The sequence below is a fragment of the Oryctolagus cuniculus genome, chromosome 5, assembly GCF_051225735.1.
Source record: "Oryctolagus cuniculus isolate XC-2025 breed Fujian yellow rabbit chromosome 5, ASM5122573v1, whole genome shotgun sequence".
Taxonomy (NCBI): Eukaryota; Metazoa; Chordata; class Mammalia; order Lagomorpha; family Leporidae; genus Oryctolagus; species Oryctolagus cuniculus.
Window position 1 is genome coordinate 164970034 of NC_142871.1, and position 21555 is coordinate 164991588.

Here is a 21555-nt window from a genome sequence, read left to right on the forward strand (position 1 = left end):
TCAGTGTCTTGTCTGCACCTTCATGGTCTTACACTGTCATCATATTTTAAGGGAATACACATGTGGTTTTCTGATTACAATTCTTCCCAGTTAATCACATTTGACTTTCCGACAGATACGTCCCTTCCGTCTGCCTCATTTAGAATGAGGGGAGGCCCTAGCAGAAAACACATGTGAGGAGACACGGGTCCTGAGAACTCCCAGCCCTGAGCCCGACCTCCAAAGGGTACACACTTGGGCATGCGCTCCTGGACCTGGCCCGCAGCTGCTTTCAGTCCACATCCTCTCGTCTCTCCGCATGTTCCACTTTCTGAAAGGGACTGCACTGGGGCAGAGCAAGCCTGGGCACCAGCTAGGCCAGTAACCTGAACTAGTCTGAACTCATCCAGGACTGGCCTTTCTGGGGGTTCCAGTACACACAGAAAGACGAACAAAGCAAGGAGAACCTGGGGAAGTTAGGACACAGGGTTTCCAATGGCTTGTTCACGACTGGCGGCAACAGCAGACTTCAGAATCTCACAAGGGAGGCTTGTCAGAGAGGACTCCCCGGATTTCACTTTCTCCCCTTGTCCCTCATGCCACCCCTTCCCCTAGGTCCCTGTCTTTGCTCCTTTGGGGCCAGGTCCCTTGACAATTTATGTTTTGTCTTCCTGCCCTTCATGGTGTCACAAAATTACTGTTGGTTCAGTTGCCTGTCTGCTATGGCACTGCTGTCCCAGGCCAGGCCGGCACCAGTGGACAGATGGCCAACTTGAGTCTGTGTCTATAGCTTTGTCCTCGACCCCATTTGGTAACAGAAATGCCCAGGGAACATGGGTTAGGCTAAGTTAATAACTTTTGAAAACATTTATTGATTTGATATTTCTGGAAAGGAGTCTAATATCAACTCTCAATCACCAGGTAGCAATGGAGCAAGAACAAAAAAAGCTGAATGTAACTACAGACATTTCTAGGAGGAAACGCTGTAGGTGCTCTGGGCAAGGCGTGGGGAGGGACGCAGGGACCGCGACATTCATCTCAGGCGGGGCAGGCCCAAGGGGTGTCCATTTTATCTCCAGGCCATGCGATTTAAGCATGCTACTTATTTTCTTTTATTTATTTGACAGATAGAGTTAGACAGTGAGAGAGAGAAACAGAGAGAAAGGTCTTCCTTCTGTTGGTTAACTCTCCAAAATGGCCGCAACCAGGAGCCAGGTGCTTCCTCCTGGTCTCCCATGTGGGTGCAGGGCCCAAGGACTTGGGCCATCCTCCACTGCCTTCCCGGGCCACAGCAGAGAGCTGGACTGGAAGAGGAGCAATCGGGACTAGAACCCGGTGCCCATATGCGATGCCGGTGCTGCAGGCGGAGGATTAACCAGGTGAGCCACAAAGCCAGCCCCAAGCATGCTACATATTTTCTACATATCCAGTCTTAGATTAAGAGATCAATCCTTAGTCACTACTGGATAGATTATATAATGGAAAGATTATATAATGAAAAAAAGTATTGGCTGTACTTTATGATCAACATTCTTTTAAATTTTTTTCTGTATTTAAAAAAAAATTCCTGCAGTTAATATTAGAGTCTACTTCGATAAACAAGACAATGACCTCCACTCCCCACATTAGGGAGAAATGTAAAGCATAATTTTCTTTGGCACCAAGTTTAAACAAATCCAACAGAGTCTACGACAAAGTTCATGGAGGGCCAGTGTGGAGCCTTAGCTGAAGCAAGAGGAACGTGGATCTGGGGCAGCGCTAGAGGAACACCCATCCCCAGAGGTCAGGTGACACTGGAGAACCTGAACTCATCCGAGCCACAAACAGCAGCACTCCCTGCACGCCTGCTCCAAGCCAGAGAAAACACAGCCGCACTTAATGGGCCCTGCTCGCTCTCCGTCTTTCCTGTCTTGGCTGCTCTTGCCAAGCAGACTTCGAACCTGCATCCCAAGAGCTCTTGGATTAGAGAGGAGGCAGCCTGGAGGGAGTAGTGTGTGGTACTGCAAAATGCAAATACGGTGCATGCAAAATGTGATACTGCAAAATGCAGTCGAGGCCCGGAGCAGAATCTGAGCTCGCTGTCTTTACAAATGCAGCTCTAAGCCTATGTTCAGGCAACAGGCGATTCAGACCTCCCAGAGGCAACTGCACCTGCCATCCGGGAAGGGTCTCTGTCAGGCAAGCACATTCAAATAACCAACACAGAGGCATATTCGAAGTTTTGGTCATTGGCCAAAGCCAAACCAGACGGGGAGGAAGGAGCCCGCCTGCTCTCTGGGGAAGATGCTTGTGCCGTGGGGCAGCAGCTCCAGGGTCAGATCTGCCTCCCTCTGACAGGGCACAAGTTGCCAGCTCCCTGTACCTGGGCTTGTCAAATCAAAACGACCCCATAGGTTATCAAGAGGCATCCCTTGAACAATCTAGGCCATTGTCAAGTACCTCTGAGAAACGCTAGGCTTGTCTAAGATAGGCAGGGGAAACCTAATAAAGATCATGGGTGGGCTTAGTTTTAAACCAGAAAGGTGAAATGCAACCCACATTTGGATTCCATGGGTTATTCAAGCCCCGCCCACCACCTCTCAGAAGCAGAAGAGAACCTGGGAGGTCACTCAGTGGACACACTCGTGTCCTGTCCAGAACAGCCTGGGCCTTAGCCGTCGAGTCATCACCCCTAACTCTTCAAATGACCCCGAGCTTCTTGCTAGCCTAAGGATTTTAATTGTGAACTAAAAAGTTCATGGAAGGGGCCGGTACTGTGGCATAGCAGGAAAAGCTGTTGCCTGCAGTGTTGGCATCCCATAGGGGCACCAGTTTGAGTCCCGGCTGCTCCACTTCCAATCCAGCTCTCTGCTATCACCTGGGAAAGCAGTAGAAGATGGCCCAAGTCTTTGGGCCCCTGCACCCGTTGGGGAGGCCTAGAAGGAGTTCCTGGCGCCGGGCTTTGGATTGGCCCAGCTCCAGCCATTGGGGCTAACTGGGGGAGTGAACCAGCAGATGCAAGACCTCTCTCTCTCTCTCTCTCTCTGCCTCTCCTCCTCTCTCTGTGTAACTCAGTCAAGGGAAGAGCCAAGGTCAGCATTCCAGTGGGGTGGTGGGGCGGCTAATGAAGGTGTGTCCCTTTGCACTATCATCAAGTGGAACAATCATCACCAAACCACTGTATCTGTGATGTCACCAGTAAGACCCTTATTTGTACAGTTGAAGTATAATCTATTGGCCAGTGCTGCGGCTCAACAGGCTAATCCTCTGCCTGCGGCACTGGCACACCTGGTTCTAGTCCCGGTTGGGGCGCCGGATTCTGTCCCAGTTGCTCCTCTTCCAGGCCAGCTCTCTGCTGTGGCCTGGGAAGGCAATGGAAGATGGCCCAAGACCTTGGGTCCTGCACCCACATGGGAGACCAGGAGGAAGCACCTGGCTCCTGGCTTTGGATCAGCGTGGTGCACCAGCCGCAGCGCGCCAGCCATTGGAGGGTGAACCAACGGCAAAAAAAGGAAGACCTTTCTCTCTGTCTCTCTCTCACTGTCCACTCAGCCTGTCCAAAACAAAACAAAAAAAAGTATAATCTATTAATTACCTCTATCTGTTTTCTAAGCTTTTAAAATGCAATTCATCAGATTAACCACACTTGGTGTGGACCATACGCCAGGTACCTCACCTCATTTCCAACTTCCAACTCAGCCTACGAGGGAGTCACTGGGCTGCCCCGAGACAGCTGTGCTCCTGTGACATCATTTCCTTGGACAGCTCCTCAACTGCTCACTCCCTGAGCTGCAAAAGGGGGACCGTCCCAGTGGTCCCTCACGGGCTTGCTGAGAGGGTTACAGGGTGAGCACACTGCAGAGCACACAGGAAATACACACGTGTTTCTAATTTCTAATACAGGGTCAAACCAGGACTGACCTCATTTCTAGCTGCTTCTCCCACCTCCTTGGGCTGTGCCACTTATCATGATGGTCTGTAATCCACAGAGCACTGTGAGACCAGGTAGTGTAGGCTGATTCCGTGCATGTCAGTGGCAGGGGCCATGTTTTCTCCCTCTTTTTATCACGTCTGGTGCGCGGCACACCATGGAAATAGCCAGCGCTTGTGGAGTATTGGAAAGCCTTGCGGTTCTCTTCCACGACTCCTGGTGTCACCAAGCTCGATCTGGCTGTGGCGCCAGGAAGCAGGTTCTGGGGGCGATGGGAATGGACAACAGGGAGAGGGGCTGACAGAGAAACACTGACAGGGAGAAAATCTACCGGGAAGGGTCAGTGACTGGAGGCACAGCTGTGACATCATCCCCCCTCGGGTGTACGTATGAAAGGCATCTTTTGGATGAAATGATGAACTGACTATGAAATGGAAGCTTGGAAATGCTGAGGGCCTCTGGACTTTTGTTCGAGGGAGCTCAAGGGCCCAAGCGTGATGCTGGAGAGGAAGAAACACAGAGTTCAGTGCAGCAAGGGAGGGATGGCCTTCAGAACCTGCCTTTAGGCAACGGAGCGATTACTAAGCTACAGCCTCTGGGCTCCACACCACCTTCCTGCCCTCTGCTGCGTGAGCTGGGCTGGGCTCTGCAAACCGCATTTCTGCTTTGCCAGTGGCTCCTGGTCACGCTCCCCCACTGGCCCCAGGGGGAGGCTGTAAGCTCAGGACGGGGAAAGGACTAATTTCTCACAGGGGGCTTCCTGTCCCTGTTGAGGACCCCAGTGACACTGCTGCTGCGCATGCGCAATGCCAGCTTGATCAGCTGCAGCAGCTGAAGCCAAGTTGCAGTTTCTCAAGCATCCACAGAACCAGCCTCAGGGTACCCGTCCCAGCGATGCCAGTGCAGTGCTGGCACCCCCAGGCCCCCTCTCTGAATGGCGAGGCACCTGCTCTTCATCTCACGGGTCTGCGCCTTGTCTGAGGGATGCCCCAACAAAACTGTTAACTTGAATTCCAACCTCCTCCTTGTACTCTCTCAATCCTGGTTGGGGGTGGCAGCCAGGTGGTCCATTCTGCAGGTGTTACCTCCAAGACACATTTATGTCATCCTTTTGACTTTTTCTTTTCTTTCTAAATTATTTTTATCTGAGAGGCAGAGTTATAGACAGAGGGACAGACAGAAAGAGGTCTTGCTAAACGGCATCAGTGGCGAGAACTGGGCCAATCTGAAGCCAGGATCTCCTAGGTCTCCCACATGGGTGCAGAGGCCCAAGCACTTGGGCCAGTTTCTGCCTCTTTTCTAGGTGCATTAGCAGAGAGCTGAATCAGAAGTGAAGCAGCCAGGACTAGCACTGGTGGTCATATGGGATGCCAGAGCTGTGGGCGGAGGCTTAACCTACTATGCCACGGCGCCAGTTCCCTTTTGACTTTTTTTTTCCCTCCCTAAAAAGCTAACCTTTCTTTAGATTAAATTCTGTGTTGAAAACAAACAAGCACCCATATTATTGATACATATAGGAAGGAGGGCAGAAAGAGGCTGACAAAGACGACGCTGTGGTCTCTATTCCTAAGACTGCAACCAGATTCCAATCAGCTGCAGAAATAAGATCCGGGAAAACCAATTCACAACATCTATCTAAACACAGAAGGAAGAAAAAAGGGCGTGAGTTGCTCAGGGAGTCACAAAGTTGCTTAAGGCACCAATCCTCTGCTCACTTAGAGAACCATCAAAGGCACCAACTCTACCTCCTTCTCCTGCAATACCCGACACAGAATACTCAACAAGCACTACAAAGCTTAGCATCCCTGCCCCCAAAAAAATAAAAGAAAAGGGGGGGGGGGCGTCTGAGACCTCTGAGACGTCAGAGTCTCTTTCCGCTCCTTTCCCTAGGAAAACCCGGAGTTGTCAGAGGAGACGCTGGCAAGTGCACTGGGAGGGACGGAGGCTTCCAGGCTGATGGAGGAGCTGCAGCGGCCACGACTCCCTTTCCTGGGTCCTCAGCCAGGCATTCAGCTGCTGCTGCAGGTCCCGCGACCACGCCCTGCCCTGCCGGGCCAAGAGCCTGCGACAGTGAAATCCAACATTTCCCTACAGACAATGCTTTCAATAACTCCCTCCCCAAATAACCCGCGGGTTCAAAGTGCTTTTCATTTTCCACTGTTCTCCTCACTTGACAGGCAGCGCGGAGACAGCCTTTGCGTCTGTGCAAAGTGTGAGGAACCTGAACTTGACAAACCAGACAGGAGGTAACTTCCTCTTTGCAGGGTTTTTCATGGTTCTGCATTTCTTTTTCTTTCCCTTTCTTTCTGCAATATTGTCTCTAGCTTCCCTCTGCTGCATTTGTTTTGTTACCTGTTGCCGCCTGGTCCCTGGGTTAGGAAGACAGCTACGTTGCTGGGGACAATGACACAGCCATGATGGGCAGGGTTCTGGGGAGGGAGGGAGAGGGCAGGAGTCTCCAGGTTTCTGCGCAGAGATGCCGTGAGCTAAGCCCACCAAGAGCACTGGCGTAAGTGCTCTAAAACTCTGAACTTCGCATGAGTTGATAAACTTGTCACTCGCCCACTGTCGGGCAGGATTCTCTGCACTGTCTGCCCCTCCTTGCTTGTTCTGTGTGCTGCTAATGAACCAGAACCACGTTGGTGCTCAGGAAGACTTTGGCTGGCTCATTCTTTCTTGGGTCGTGACACGGGGATGAGGCAGGAAGCAGAGATGGGAGGAGGAAAAGGGCCAGGGCAGGACCTGAGTGCTGCGGCAGCAGGTGGGGGAGAGCTGTGGCTGGCCTCGCGGGGCTGGGCTGTGAGCAGGTCTTAGCAAGCGCCGCGCAGGCCAGCGCGGCAGACGGTCCTCTACCCACCAGCAGCTTCCTTCGAGAAACCTAGAAACTGGCCTTGCCCTGCTTCCTGGGCCTTTCCCACGGGGGTGGCCTGCTTTGGCCAGCAAGGAGTGCTGACCACGAAACATTTCCCTGCTGAGGGGCAGAGGGAAGCCGCCACAGGATGTGCCCACGTCTGGGACAGTGTCTGCTCTCCTTCCTCACTCTTACCAGCTCCCGGCTGTGGGTGGCTGAAATACGGCATGCTTTCAGGTGATGGACAAATGCTCTCTGGGATCCAAAGCAAAAATCACTAGAGAAATCCAATAAGCAGAGCCTGGTTGGAGGCCCAGCCTATTTAAGGGCTGGCAGCATGATGCATTTCCCACTGTTAGGCCCCACCACTGTTTTAAACCCATTTAAAATATTGCAGGTCATAGCAGAAGTTGAATCTCTTAAAGATTTGACCCCGCCAATGCAAAAAATGTCATGTTTTAAAAGCTTGAGTAGGGATTTAAAAAATGAACACTTATAAAGTGTATCGTCTGCAAACATTTTGGCGTCAATCACCCCACCCTACTTGGTCTGTTTTTCTTCATTCAGCAAATATTTATTGAAAACTATGAACAAAGATGCTTTTAGGTATCTACATTTCATTCATAGGTGGTTCTGTTTTCCCGAAGTTCCAAGAAGTTAATTCATAATTTTGTCAAAAAAATAAAAGGGTGGGTTTTTCTTGTCCAAAGTTTAATGGTATGAACGCCAAGGCGCTCCCTCATCCATTGATACAGTTTCGGTGAACACAAGTCTGGGTCTACGGTGACAGCGGAAGGGGACGCAGCCGTACTTGCCCTCTTAGATCTGTGAGTCTTAAATCTGTGATCGACACACACAGCTCAGTGACATCCACGTGCACCTTTGGAGCTGCTCTTGCTGACTGGGTGGTAACTTCTCCTGGTCAATCCAATTCCCCGGGAATCTCTGTGCTTTCAAGGTGCCAAACAATGAGTTCGCTCTTAGGAAACTTCAGACAGAAAAGATAACAGATACTCTTCCACAGGAGCTTGAAATATAGTGAAAAAAATCATCTGTAAATGCTAATAATATACGACAAAATGGGTTGTATGGAAAACTGAAGCCAAATCTTTTTTATTTCCTTAGAAAGAAAGAAAGATAGATCAAACAAAGGGCTGACCAAATCAGGACAATTGACAAAAGCACGCTTCCGCTGACTCATTTAAATCTAACGGGACAAGGAGCGCAGAGGTGGGCTCAGAGGTGAGAGAAGACTGCATCGTGCATCGGCCCCATCTCCTTGAGCAGATGTTATGCTGGGCATCGTTCTCAGGGAGATGAAGTCATTCTCGCATTCCCAGCCTGTCCTCAACGAATGGCACACCTCCATGCCGGATGACACCCGTGCCGTCTGTCTGTGACAGCCAAGGGGTTGTCCACCGCCCTGTCCGAATGCCTGGGCCCCTAACCAGGTAAATCCATCTCAGGGCGGCACCCGGCGTCGGCCGTCTGTGACAGCTGCACAGATGCACACAGAGCCCTGGGAACTGCAGCCCAGGCCGGATCCACTCCGTTCCTCACTCCCTCAGAGGCCTCTGACCCGGCAATGATCCTCCTCCACTGTCACACTGGATCCCCCGACGCCAGTTCGGCAGCACAGTCACCTTTACGTACATCACCAAACGTCGACTGTGCACCCAGGGTGTGCCAGCAGTGGGCTGGGCCCTGCTATTCATTTTGACAGAGAATCTTTCAAAACACCCAGAGGAGGTAAGTCCTATTGTTTGTCAGGTTTACAAATGGAGCAACTGTGACTTTCAGAAGTGAAGTGGCTTGCACGGAGCCATGCGGCTCCCCAGGGCGGAACTGGGAGGTGAACCCTGTCTGTGTGGCATCAAAGCTTCTGCTTCTAACCACTAAGCGATCCCAGCTCATTTATATGCATGGAATATTCAATTTTTCAAATGTGTTCCGCATCTATGCTCAAGTTATTTGATACATAGTTATCCATAAAATGCAGAAAAATAAAGTGATTTACCAAAAGGGTATATATCCAGCATCCATTTTACATCCAACCTTTGGCTGATTACGGTGGCCCAGCTCAGCCTCCAGTCTTTGCCAGGGCCCGCCAGCACCCCAGATAGAGGAAGCGTACCACGGCTGCAGCCCAGCGCACTGCAGAGTGGCTGCGTTCAGCCTGCAAACCGAGCAGCCTCTGAGAGACAGGACACCTCCTAGCAGAAGCTGCGGGGGTTCCGCTGTTTTCAAAATAAAAGACCCCTCTTCTGTTTGTTGCAGGGAAGATGCTGAAGACAAGGCTCTGCGCTCAGTGCTCTGCTCCTCCCCCATGAACACTGATCCCACCACTAACAAGAGTGAAGACTGACGGAGCCCTGACCACGTGCCAGATGCTGCCCAGAGGTTGCCACTCATCCTCACACCAACCTCTTGCCCCAGACAAGGACACAGGAGCACAGAGGGGCTGGGGCATTCGCCTGGGATTACAGCTGGGAAGCGGCAGAGCCGGGTTGGAGCCAGGAGAGCGGGGCCCAGCTCCAGGGCTCTGTGCCACCCCTTTCACTACAGACGTGCGCGCCTCGACTCATGACGGGCCTTTGTCCCGACCGGCTCGTCACGGTTCGAAGATGTCGTGGGCTGAACATGAAAAATCCACTGAACACCCTGACCATCACAGCTTAGCCTGGCCTACCTCAGACACACTCAGAATCCTTACGGCAGCATAAGCCAAAGTGTATTGTGTAATCAGGTGTTGGTTAACTCACGCACACACACACACACACACACACACACACACAGATGGCCATTTTGCAGGCATGATGAGAGACTGAAGTACAAAATGCATCATCTAAGAAGTGCTAGCAACACAGTGCACTGTAGGGGGCTGGGGCTTCCCCTCTTGACGGTGGGGCTGATCCGGAGCTTGGATTGCTGCTGCTGCCTGCCCAGCCTCGCCAGAGAGGGTCAGCTGGACAGTGCCTGGGAAAGAACTCAGATTCCAAGGCCAAAGTATGATTTCCACCGGATGCGCACTGCTTTTGAAGTAAAAGCACTTGAAGTCGAGTAAGTACAAAGCAAACAAACTAAATCGGGAACCGTCTGTATCAGGCTCTGTAACAGGCCCAGCAAGGAGAAAGTAAATAAGATACAGCTCCCCAGGAGGTTAAGAAACACACCAGTCACGACAGACACAGGACACAGAGGGCCGGAACGGCCAGCCTGCAAGTGTCAAGAGGTACTATCACGAAAGGCCGCTCATTACGGGATTAACTGTCCCAGCAAGTGATCCCCTGAGCCAACGGGGTGAACATGGGGAAAGAACAGAAGAGGGGTGTGGCCACAGGGGACAGAGGGACCTCAGAGACCTGACTTAATGACCTGCGCAGCCTCACAAGGTTGCCCTGGGATCACAACATTGGGTAGTTGCATCCCCATAAGGAACTACATGTAATAGAAGCTACAGACTCCGAGACCGGATGGGCGATGGAATAAATGGAGATTATTGGGCAGGAGGGAGGCTTGAAGGAAAGATGAGAAGAGACACCAGTAAGCAGAATCAGTGCAGCTGCTAGTAAACAGAAGAAATGGGTTTATTTCTTTTCCCCAAGGGGCAAGTGCAGAAGTCAGAGCAAAGCTAAAGGGTAGGCAACATGGCAGCGGAGGGGGAAGGGGGGAGCCCGGACGAATGTGTTAGCAGAGGTGCCTTGGATTTTGCTTTTGAAGGCAGAGGCTGCAAAGCTGACAGCTTGTGGGCCAAACGCATGTTGCTTTGCATTTTAATCTGAATAATCTACCTGGAAATCATGGAATTGAACATCACCTGGATGGAGACCTTATCCTTCAGAAAGTAGAAGATGTGGTATCCCATGAGGCCACAGCAATTCCCTACGTTGTTCCCTTGGTCCTTTATAACAGGCCCCTTAGCAACAACATTTTTAACTTATTTATTTGAGAGAGAGAGAGAGAGAGAGAGAGAGAGAGAGAGAGAAAGAGAGAGAGAGAGAGAGAGAGGTCTTCCATACACTAGTTCACTCCCCAAATGGCCACAACGGCCAGAACTGAGCCAATCTGAAGCCAGGAGCCAGGAGCTTCCTCCGGGTCTCCCGCATGGGTGCAGGGGCCCAAGCACTTGAGCCATCTTCCACCGCCTTCCCAGGCACATCAGGAGGGAGCTGGATTGGAAGTGGAGCAGCTGGGACTTGAACTGGCATCCTCATGGGATGCTGGCACTGCAGGCTGGGGCTTTAACCCACTGCACCACAGCACCACCCCACCCCTTCTTTACACCCACTCCCTGGCATGTGTAGACATTCGAATTGGAGACCCTAAACCCGGATACCGAGAACAGGAGGAGAGGAGGCTGCTCTGAGCCTCACGGCACCTTCGTTTCACAGTGAAGGGAAAACCATGAAGAGGCCCAGCTACGTCGTCGTCACTGGGGAGTAAGAAGCCAGCAACGACCCCTGGCTGACAAGTGCTTGTAGCCTGCCTTTCCCCCATCACCTCACAAATCAGAATTCTACCTGCCTTTGGTTCTGTTACCTCATAATTTACATACAATATCTCATTTTAAAAAAGGATTAAAGACATACTATCTCCTTTAACAATGCCATGAGATACAATAAACTTCACTGTCTCCTTTTAGCAGATGAGTGCCGAGGCTTACGTATAGGCACAAGGTCACACTGTGGAGATCTGCAGAGGGCTAGTCCATTGCCAGAGCTCATGAACTTGAGGAAGTACAGGACATTAGACCTCAAGAAGGGTAACACACGTTCTCTGTGCAACGCTTTTCCATAGTCACATAAGCCTGGGAAATGCGAACTTACGGTCAACCTTCTCAGCACACCTAACGTAACTAATGGGCTTTATAAGGGAGCTCTGTAAGGCTTACCCACTTCCAAGTAAGGGACGCCCTGTCTCCCAAATGAGTCAAGAAATCTTTGCCAGAAACATAGCATGGACTGTGACATGGTGGAAATGACAGTTTCTGGGGTACAAAGAATGATATTTTTAATTATGGGTTGGGTGAAACAAATTTTCTAAAACAGACCAAACATTTTACAAACCTTGTGCTTTTGAAAGCAGTATATCATAGAAATTGATTAGCTTGTGAATCTACTTTTTCCTCATTAACAAGAAATACCCTCAATTAATATAAAACCTGTTATATGATTCTATCAAATCTGAAATCCTACTATAACTTTACTACTTCTACAACAGCAAAATGATAAAAAATTTATAAGTTATGATATTTTGAACTTCACTGTTTTACATCATTCTCAATATGACTTTTGTGAGGTAGAAATTGTTATATCCTCATTTTATAGATGGAGAAAATGTTGCTCAGAAAGGTTTAAATGAATTGACAGGGGCCAGCGTTGTGGAACAGTGGGTAAAGCCACCACATGCATCCCCTGTGGGAGCTGGTTTGAGGCCTAGCTGCTATGCTTCTGATCCAGCTCCCTGCTAATGCACCCAGGAAAGCAGCAGAGGGTGGCTCGGTGTTTGGACCTCTGCAACCACGTAGAAGAACTGGAAGAAGCTCCTGGCTCCTGGCTGCAGTATGGCCCAGCCCTGGCTGTTGTGAATCAGTGGATACTCTTTGTCTGTCTGTCTGTCTCTCTCTCTACCTGGCTCTCCTCTCTCCCTCCTTTTTTCTCCCTCTTTTTCTGTAACTCTTTCAAAAAATAAATCTTTTTTAAAAAATGAATTGACAAAGATTAAAGGGTTACTATAAGTGACAGTACATTAACTCCTACTTTCCACTGAAACACATCCTGAAATGTTACCAGATAGTAGTGTACCGACTAAACAGTAATTACGCAGTTTTTAATTCTAAAAGCATTTTGTCCTCCTATTCATTAGTCATTTGAAGATTAGTCATATGGTTAGCTCATACAGCTTCCAATAACCACACATTTTGATTAATCCGATTCCACAACTATGATATTTCACAAACTAGGCTTCTAAATAATATGGGTTAGCCATATTAGGATTTACTACTTTAATGCTCAATGGAGCAAATCTTAAGTGCCAGTAGTCTTTAAACCAGATAAGGAGCTACAAAAAAAAAAAAAAAAAGAAAAAAAGCCAACAACCCCAATGACCAAGGACGCAAAAATACTAAGCAGAATAATAGCAAAACAAATGTAACAGTGTATTAAAAGGTACTTATGCTGATGAAACGGGATTTCTCCCAGAGAAACAAAGATGGCACAACATACCGCAAATTGATCAATGTGATGTATCACATGAAGAGAATGAAGGATAAAAAAAAAATTCACAGGAAAATGCAGAAAACACACTTGATAAAGTTAACATTCAATAGGAATATTCAAAAAATTAGGTATTGTGCAAAAATAAAAGATATATATATCAAGCCCATCCTCATCACATCCATTCAATGTAGCACCTGGAGTCCTGGCCAAAGCAATTAGGCAAAAAAAAAGAACTAAAGGCTTCTGTATTAGAAAGTAAGAAGTTAAACTGTCTGTAAATATGATCTTATATACAGAAAATCCCAGGAACATACACATGCACACAAACCTGTTAGAACCAATAAATGAATATAGTAAAGTTGCAGCAAACAAAATTACCATACAAAACCCAACTGCACTACTACATGCTAACAATGAACCATCTGAAGGGAAATCAAGAAGATAATTTATAATGATACAACAGTATCAAAAGGATCAAAATATTGAGGAATAAATGTAACCAAGGAGTCAACAACTGTATGCTGAAAACCATAAACACTGATGAAAGAGGCTGGAGATGACACAGTAAATGGAGAATGGAGAGCTATCCAGTGTTCACCCATGGAAACAGTTAACACTGTTAAAATGTTCATACAACCTAAAGTGACCTACAGATTCAATGCAATCCCTATCAAGTTTCCTAATAATTTTTTTTTACAAAAATAGAAAAAGAAATCCTAAAACTCTTATGTAAATTACTTGAAAGACTACAAATAGCCAAAGCAGTCTTCAGCAAAAACCAACCAACCAACCAGGGGCCATCATATCACATCATTTCAAACTCTTATAAAGCAATAATCAAAACAGTATGCTACTGCATAAATAAAGACATGAAGATGAACTGAACAGAATGGAGCGTCTAGAGATAAACCCGTGCATGCACATAGCGTCAAGTAATCTTTGACAAGGGTGCCAGGAATGTAGGGGGAAAGGGCAGTCTCTTCAACACATGGTGTCCAGACAACTGAACTTTCATATGAAAGGAAAGAACTTGAACTTGGATGCTTGTCCAATAGCACGTACAAACACCTATTCAGAGAGGATTAAAGACTGATACGCAAGATCCAAAACTGCAAACCCCATAAGAAAAGATGGGGAAAACGCTCCTTGACATGGCCTTGGCAATGACTTTTGCTGATGTGGCATCAAAAACAGCAAAAAACAGGTAACAAAAACGAGCAAGGATGACCACATCCAATTAAAAAGCTGCACAGCAAAGGGAATATCAACCAAACAAAATGGCAACCTACAGAATGAGAGAAAAGATTTGCAAATTACATATCTGGTGTGGGTCCAACATGCAAAATACATGAGGAACTCATGAGACTCAACAGCTTAAAAAAAGGGGAGGGGCAGGAGCACGTGGCACAGGTGAAGCACCGTCTCCGATGCCAGCATCCCGTGTGGGCTGCAGTTTGAGTCCTGGCTGCCCTGCTTCCGATCCAGCTCCCTGCTAGTGTGCCTGGGAAAGCAGCAGGCGATGGCTTAAGTGCTTGAGCCCCTGTACCCAGGTGGAAAACCAAGGTGTAGCTTCAGGCTCCTGGCTTTGGCCTGGCCCAGCCCTGACTGCTGCAGCTATTTGAGGAGTGAACCAGCAGATGGAAGATTTTTTTTTCCTGGATCTCCCTCTGCTTCTGTCTGTCACTCTGCCTTTCAAATCAACCAACCAACCAACCAACCAACCAACCAACCAACAAATCTTAAACAAAAACTCAAATAGCTTGATGGAAAAAGTAAGCAAAGGCAATGAGCCAAGAAGGGACAGAAACCACCAACAGGTACTTGATAATGTGCTCAGCAACACTGCCCATTAGGCAAGAGACGAATCAGAATCACAATGAAATGTCACCTCACCCCCACGAGGACGGCTGTTTCCAACAGGACAAGAGGTGACACGCGCTGACAAGGATGTGGAGACAAGGGAAACCCCCACTACTGTTGGTGGGAGTGCGAATTGCTACAGCCACAGTGGAAACTGGGAAGGAAGTTCCTCGAAAAACTAAAAACAGGACTCTCGTTAGCTACGGCTGCCACACTCTGAGATCTCTCCGGAGGAAACGCAGTCAGCATCCAGAAGAGGTCTCTGGTTCCAGGGTCCCTAGAGCACTATTCACGGCAGCTCCGAATGGAAGCACTACAAACGTCCTCAGTGGACGATGGGCGAGGGACATGTCACAACTGCTCAGCCTCGACAAGGACATCCCGCCGCTTGTGACGTCACGGGCAAACCTGGCGGATGCTGTGCTGTGTGAAACAGGCCACACGCAGAGGGACAGATGCTGTGCAGTCTCCCTCAGAAGTGGAATCGAAGAAGCCGAAAGCAGCAAGGTGGCTGTCAGGGGACAGGGAGGGGAGGTGGGCAGATGCCACTCAGACAATCCAGACTTCCAGTTACAAAATGCTCAAGTTCTGCAGGTCTAGGAGAACAGCAGCTTCAATTATTCTTTACCGGAAACTGGAGAGGAGATTTCAGGTGTCCTCACTGCATATCCATACACGCAGACGAAGCGGTAACTTTGGGTCATGGCGGATGTGCTAATTGGATTCACTGGGATAATCACTACAGCAGCAAAATATGCATATCAGACTGTCACACTGTATGCACTGAACACACAGACTTTTCTATTTCAATTAAGTATTTTTAATTTTAGAAATAAATTTTAGGATTTTAGAAATAAAATATAGGTGAAATATGGAAGGTTTTTCTTTTCAGTCTAAAGGAAAGTCAGTCTTTATTTTCCTCAGACGGTTCTGCTTTCTTTTCATATCAGTGATTCCTAAAGATCTCCAGCACCGGGTTTTGGCATGAAAAAGAATATGGGAAGGAGGATATTACAATAATAAAAATAATGCATTTTTCTTCCCGCTGCTGCCTCGTGTCATTTAGTTTCTGGGTAACCTCATTCTTATTCTGATCAGAGATGGAGGAACTGAAAATCAGGATTTTATTAACACCATCGATATCTCCCCACTCGGAGGCACAGGCACAGACACAGCCCTCTGGTTTCTAATTATGCATCTCACAGATGAGCCTTCCTGGCTGCTCTGCACGCACATGATGAATAAAGTAGCTTTTGTTTTCGGGGATTTATTTCAAAGACCTCTTCATTAAATGTTAGTTAGGGGCAGATATATATCTATGGAAGGTTAAAAGAAATGCTGATAAAATAGTCATCAAGGAAACATGCCACGGCAGACTCGCCTGTGGTCTTTCTCTAGGGGATACATTTAAAACACACCCACAGCCCAACACACACACAAGGGGAGGAGGTGGAAAGATGGGGCGGGGAAGGAGCAGGAGGGGAGATTTTAAAACACATGAAATTCCCAACAGAGGAATGATCCCTGTAGACAGGGACGGCCAAGCTTGGTTGAACAGACAGACAGAGACGTCTGCTTGCTCACTTAGATGGTGGGGAGCAGGGAGATGACTACACTGCAAAGATCAGCCAACTCCTTCAGGGAGCCTGGCGAATTCTGCTCCATCGGACTCCCAGCTTGCACGGATGCACGTCTGTGACAGTGAGAGGAAGCGGGAGGCTCGATTCCCCTAACACAGGGGTCTCAGCAGCCCGAGGGGAGAGGCTGCCTCTGGGTTTTCACTTCCTCCCTTGGCAGGAGGCCCTCATGTGCACACTGGAGGTGTGAGCGAGCCTGTGTGAGCAGAACGGAGCTGCCCGTGAACTCTACCACATGAAAAAGGCAGCTACAGCCCTTCAGCAGGACCCATCATTTTCTCAGGGAACAAGTGCCAAATGTCCACGCGTGGGGACACAAGAGAACCCTTCCAACACAGACTCTGCTGTGCAGATGGCCACGTGCCGTGCCTGGGACAAAACATGTGTGAAGGATGCGAACCAGTCAGCGAGGTCAGACCTGACTCCCAGTGCACTGTCATGGCCACATGGTCTTGGTTAGGTAACTGTTTTGGGTCTCGGTCTCTCCAGCTATAATCGGGATGTTAACAGTATCCACGTAACAGGTTTTTGATGGAATGTGTTTACAACGGTGCTTGCAAGCTGGATATAAAGCTCTGGGAAGGGGCTGGCGTTGTGGCATAACGGGTTAAGCCTCTGTCTGCAACGCCTGCATCCCATATGCATGCCAGTTCAAGTCTTGGCCACTCCGCTTCTGATCCAGCTTCCTGCAAATGTGCCTGGGAAAGCAGTGGAGGATGGCCCAAGTGCTTGGGCCCCTGCACCCACGTGGGAGACCTGGAAGAAGCTCCTGGCTCCTGGCTTCAGACTGGCCCAGCTTCAGCTGTTGCACCCATTTGAGGAGTGAAGCAGCAGAGGGAAGCTCTCTTGCTCTAACTCTGCCTTTTAAATAAAGAAATCTTTTTTATTTTTTTTATTTTTAACTTTTATTTAATGAATATAAATTTCCAAAGTACAGCTTATGGATTACAATGGCTTTCCCCCCATAACGTCCTTCCCACCCGCAACCCTCCCCTTTCCTACTCCCTCTCCCCTTCCATTCACATCAAGATTCATTTTCGATTCTCTGTATATACAGAAGATCAGTTTAGCATACATTAAGTACAGATTTCAACAGTTTGCTCCCACACAGAAACATAAAGTGAAAAATACTGTTTGAGTACTAGTTATAGCATTAAATCTCAATGTACAGCACACTAAGGACAGAGATCTTAAATGAGGAGTAAGTGTACAGTGACTCCTGTTGTTGACTTAACAAATTGACACTCTTGTTTATGGCATCAGTAATCACCCTAGGCTCTTGTCATGAGTTGCCAAGGCTATGGAAGCCTTTTGAGTTCACCAACTCTGATCATATTTAGACAAGGTCGTAGTCAAAGTGGAAGTTCTCTCGTCCCTTCAAAGAAAGGTACCTCCTTCTTTGATGACCTGTTCTTTCCACCAGGATCTCACTCGTGGAGATCTTTCATTTAGTTTTTTTTTTTTTTTTTCCAGAGTGTCTTGGCTTTCCATGCCTGAAATACTCTCATGGGCTTTTCAGCCGGATCCGCATGCCTTAAGGGCTGATTCTGAGGCCAGAGTGCTGTTTAGGACATCTGCCATTCTATGGGTCTGCTGTGTATCTCACTTCCCATGTTGGATCGTTCTCTCCCTTTTTTATTCTATCAGCTAGTATTTGCAGTCACTAGTCTTGTTTATGTGATCCCTTTGGTTCTTAGTCCTATCATTATGATCAATTGTGAACAGAAATTGATCACTGGGACTAGTGAGAAGCTCTGGTAAACAAACACTGACTGTAAATAGCGAGTGAGTGAGCTGGCTTCAGTTCCTGAACAATTTGACTTAGGAAATCCCTTGCAGATAGAGCTGTCTCTGTTTTGGAAGGGAGGGACTGAGGCACTGAAGTGTAGACACATTGTTCTTCCCCAAGTCCTGCAGAGTGGCCCTCGTGTGGGTGCGCCCACAGCAGGTGCTGCTGGAGCCCGGTGGCCTGAGCTGAATTTTCCGGGCTCTGAGCCCCGTGTGCAAATGTGACTGAGGCAGAATAGTTCTTCCTGTACTGTAATTTCACTCATTTTACAGATTCTAATCTCTGAGGGAAAAGGATGACATATTGGGCATACAGAGCCATTTTGCTTTTTATAACTACTTCTTTTGTAAGCATATCCATCCACTGGCAAAATGTTTCTTTAAAAGAGTGTCACTGCTCCAATGATGAATGGATGAGGGCTGAAAATCACCAGACACTGCAACGCAATTATTTTTTAAAGCCCATTAGTTTAGGCCTTGGCCAAGCACTCATTTAATATGCCTCAAATGGTGCCACGTGAGCTTCACAGCTTTCTCTGCTCTGAAAACACTCAAGTTGCCAGAAATAAACCAACGAATAACATCCTGGAATCTGCATGGTTGAATATTGTTGTATCTGCAACGGCAGCATAAACTTCTTCCTCCACATCTCACTCCTAAGGAACACAAAGGGCCACTGACTTTGTGGGAAGAGTATAAATTTTTAACTTTGGAGAAGGTAATTTTTTTTTAAAGATTTCTTTATTTTACTTGAAAGTTACAGAGAGAGAGAGAGAGAGAGAAGGGGAGAAAGATATTCAATCTGCTGGTTCAATACCCAAATGGCCCCAGTGGCCAGGGGTGGGCCAGGCTGAAACCTGGAGCCAGGAACCACACATGGGTCTGTCACGTGGATGTCAGGGACCCAAGCACTTGCGCCATCTTTTGCTGCTTTTCCCAGACCATTAGCAAGGAGGTGGATAGGAAGTAGAGCAGTGGGGACACAAACCGGCACCCCAATGGGATGTTGATGACAAAGGCGCTGGTTTTACCCACTGCACCACAATGCTGACCCCTGAAAAAGGTAGTTTTTTTTCAACTGGCAAAATCTGATTTGAAGCTGATCTAGCTGTGGCGAGCTTGCTTCAGTAACAGACAGTTATCCCGCGGCAGAGGCTGTGTCACAAAACGGTCAAACTGAACCAAATGAAATTGCCAAGTGACTTCGAGCGATTTGATGGTTGTGTGATGCAGGACAAATCTCTAATTTTCTAAATCAGTATCCTCACCTGCAAAATGGGGATAGTCTTAGTACTTTTTAAAAACAGTATTATTGTAAAGATTATAGAAAATACGTGAGCAGTATTTAGCCTCGTCACGGCAGGTACCGACGGCCGAACAGAGCTTAGTCACTGTTCGGGGCAGTAATAATAGCATCCTGTTCTGAGGCTGACCTACTGAAGTAGAGCCGAGTGGAGACGGACTGCGGTCATTTTTAACAGCACACCAGGAAACAAGGGCCCAGCTGCTGGGGCCCAAACCACTGCATGGCCCTAACGCGCACAGGCAGGGCGCGCACGATGCCCTCTCCGCTCTCTCCCCTCTCGCATCACCAGCACCTTCAACAAGGCAGCTGGCAGCTGGAGGCGGCTCTGGAGCTCAGAGCAGATGAGCACAATGCACACCTTGGGTACCCAGTGGGATCATGGTTAGCAACAACTGGCTGCCTGTTGGGCGGCAGCACTAGCAGGTTAGACACATTTTTTTTTTTAAAGAAAAAGTAAAATGTAACCCATATAAAAGTTTTCTGAAATCCACTTTCTTCCCACTCTATCTACCACCATTTCTCCTTGCGTGTTTCATCTTTTGTTTTTATCTTCTTTTTGTATTTCTAAGTCAGGAGAGCACTAAATTCTCTGAAACTACTTCTATTTCTACTAATTCTTTTCTAAGATTTTACTTGTTTATTTACTTGAAAGGAAGAGTTACAGAGAGAGAGGGAGAGACACTCCCCAGAAGGCTACAACACCCTAGGCTGGGTCAGGCTGAAGCCAGGAGCCTGGTACTCCATCCAGGTATCTCACATGGGTGCAGGGGCCCAAACACTTGGGCCTCCTTTGGCTGCTTTCCCAGGTACAGTAGCAGGGAGCTGGAAGGCAAGTGGAGCAGCTGGGAGACAAACTGGTGCCCATATGGGATGCCGGCATCACAGACGGCGGCTGTACCTGCTACGCCACAGCACCCACCCCTGAAATGGCTTCTCGTGCCATGGTTTTCTTCTTCTGCTGTCCTGGGTGCTCTGCAAGGCAGGAGCCGTCCTCCGTGCTGGGCGCACAACAGACTCCCAGTGAGCAGACAGTGAGTGGCTAATGCTACAGGTGACTCCATGCCCTCTGTCACTCTGCACACCTTCAAGGCTGCAGGCTTCCCCAACGAGCACCAGGCTCCTTTCGGCACGCTGCCGGACGCTGTGTACTCCAAAGCTTCGGCTTAGTTTTATGCACAAAGGGAGACAACCCCCAAGTGGACGGGTTTCTCAGTGGCTCTGTTTGTCCATATCAAAACAAAAACAGTTTTGGGCCACTCGCACACATGGACAAGAACAGGTATTTCCACCTAGTGACAGAGAGAGAGACGTGCATCCCACGTGGAGGCGAAGAGGGCGACTGGACACAGGCCTCTCCCTGAGCCCGGCTCTCCCAGCCGTTACGTCACGGGGAGCAATCTGAGCAGCTGCAGGATTCCCACTGCGACAGCACCGTCCAGAGCTTTCCTTGTACACGCAGTGCCTTCGCAAGCAAAGGACCAGGGACTCTGGTGATGTAAGGAGGGGAGACGCTATGCCCACTTCACAGATAGGAAAACCAAGGCCGGACGCTGCTCCCTGCCACCTGGGTATCTGCACTTTAGGGGGTGAAGCTCTTAGGACAGGGACATTTGTTTCTTAGTGATTGTCCGTCTGGTCAACCAGATTGCAGGGCAGTAAATACACTCTGGGGCCGCGGTTCCTCATGTGAAACACAGGGACAACACAACCCAGAGATCCAAGCTGCTGCCGACTCCGCTCTGCTTCTAAGGGGCCTGTATTCTGACAAAGAAAAAGCAGATGAACTAAGGGGAGAAAAGCAACCTGAGCAACTCACAAAGCAGGAACAAGGTGAGTACTTGATTCTGAAACAGAGGGAGACTTTTTTTTCAAATTTATTTTTTTTACGTGGATTTGCAGAGATGTGTCAGTCTTTTTTGCATCATCAAAGAGTGACAATGTTGCCGTGGCTATTACTCACCTGTTTACAGGAAAGAAGTAATAACAGAGAAATTATAGGGACTCAA

General features: G+C 48.4%; 1 protein-coding gene across 20 annotated transcripts in view; it reads right to left on the reverse strand.

Moving 5' to 3' along the window:
* The window catches only part of FARS2 (phenylalanyl-tRNA synthetase 2, mitochondrial), a 495105-nt gene that overhangs the window by 165222 nt on the left and 308328 nt on the right, over nucleotides 1-21555 (reverse strand). Inside the window, exon 8 of one of the 20 annotated variants that reach the window (XM_089334504.1) lies at nucleotides 17467-21310. The exons of the other annotated variants lie outside the window; for them this stretch is intronic. Within the exon in view, the coding sequence (XP_089190630.1) occupies nucleotides 21167-21310 (144 nt within the window). The 3' untranslated portion in view covers nucleotides 17467-21166. Of the gene's footprint in view, nucleotides 1-17466; nucleotides 21311-21555 lie in introns of those variants that run through there. 20 annotated transcript variants of the gene reach the window in all.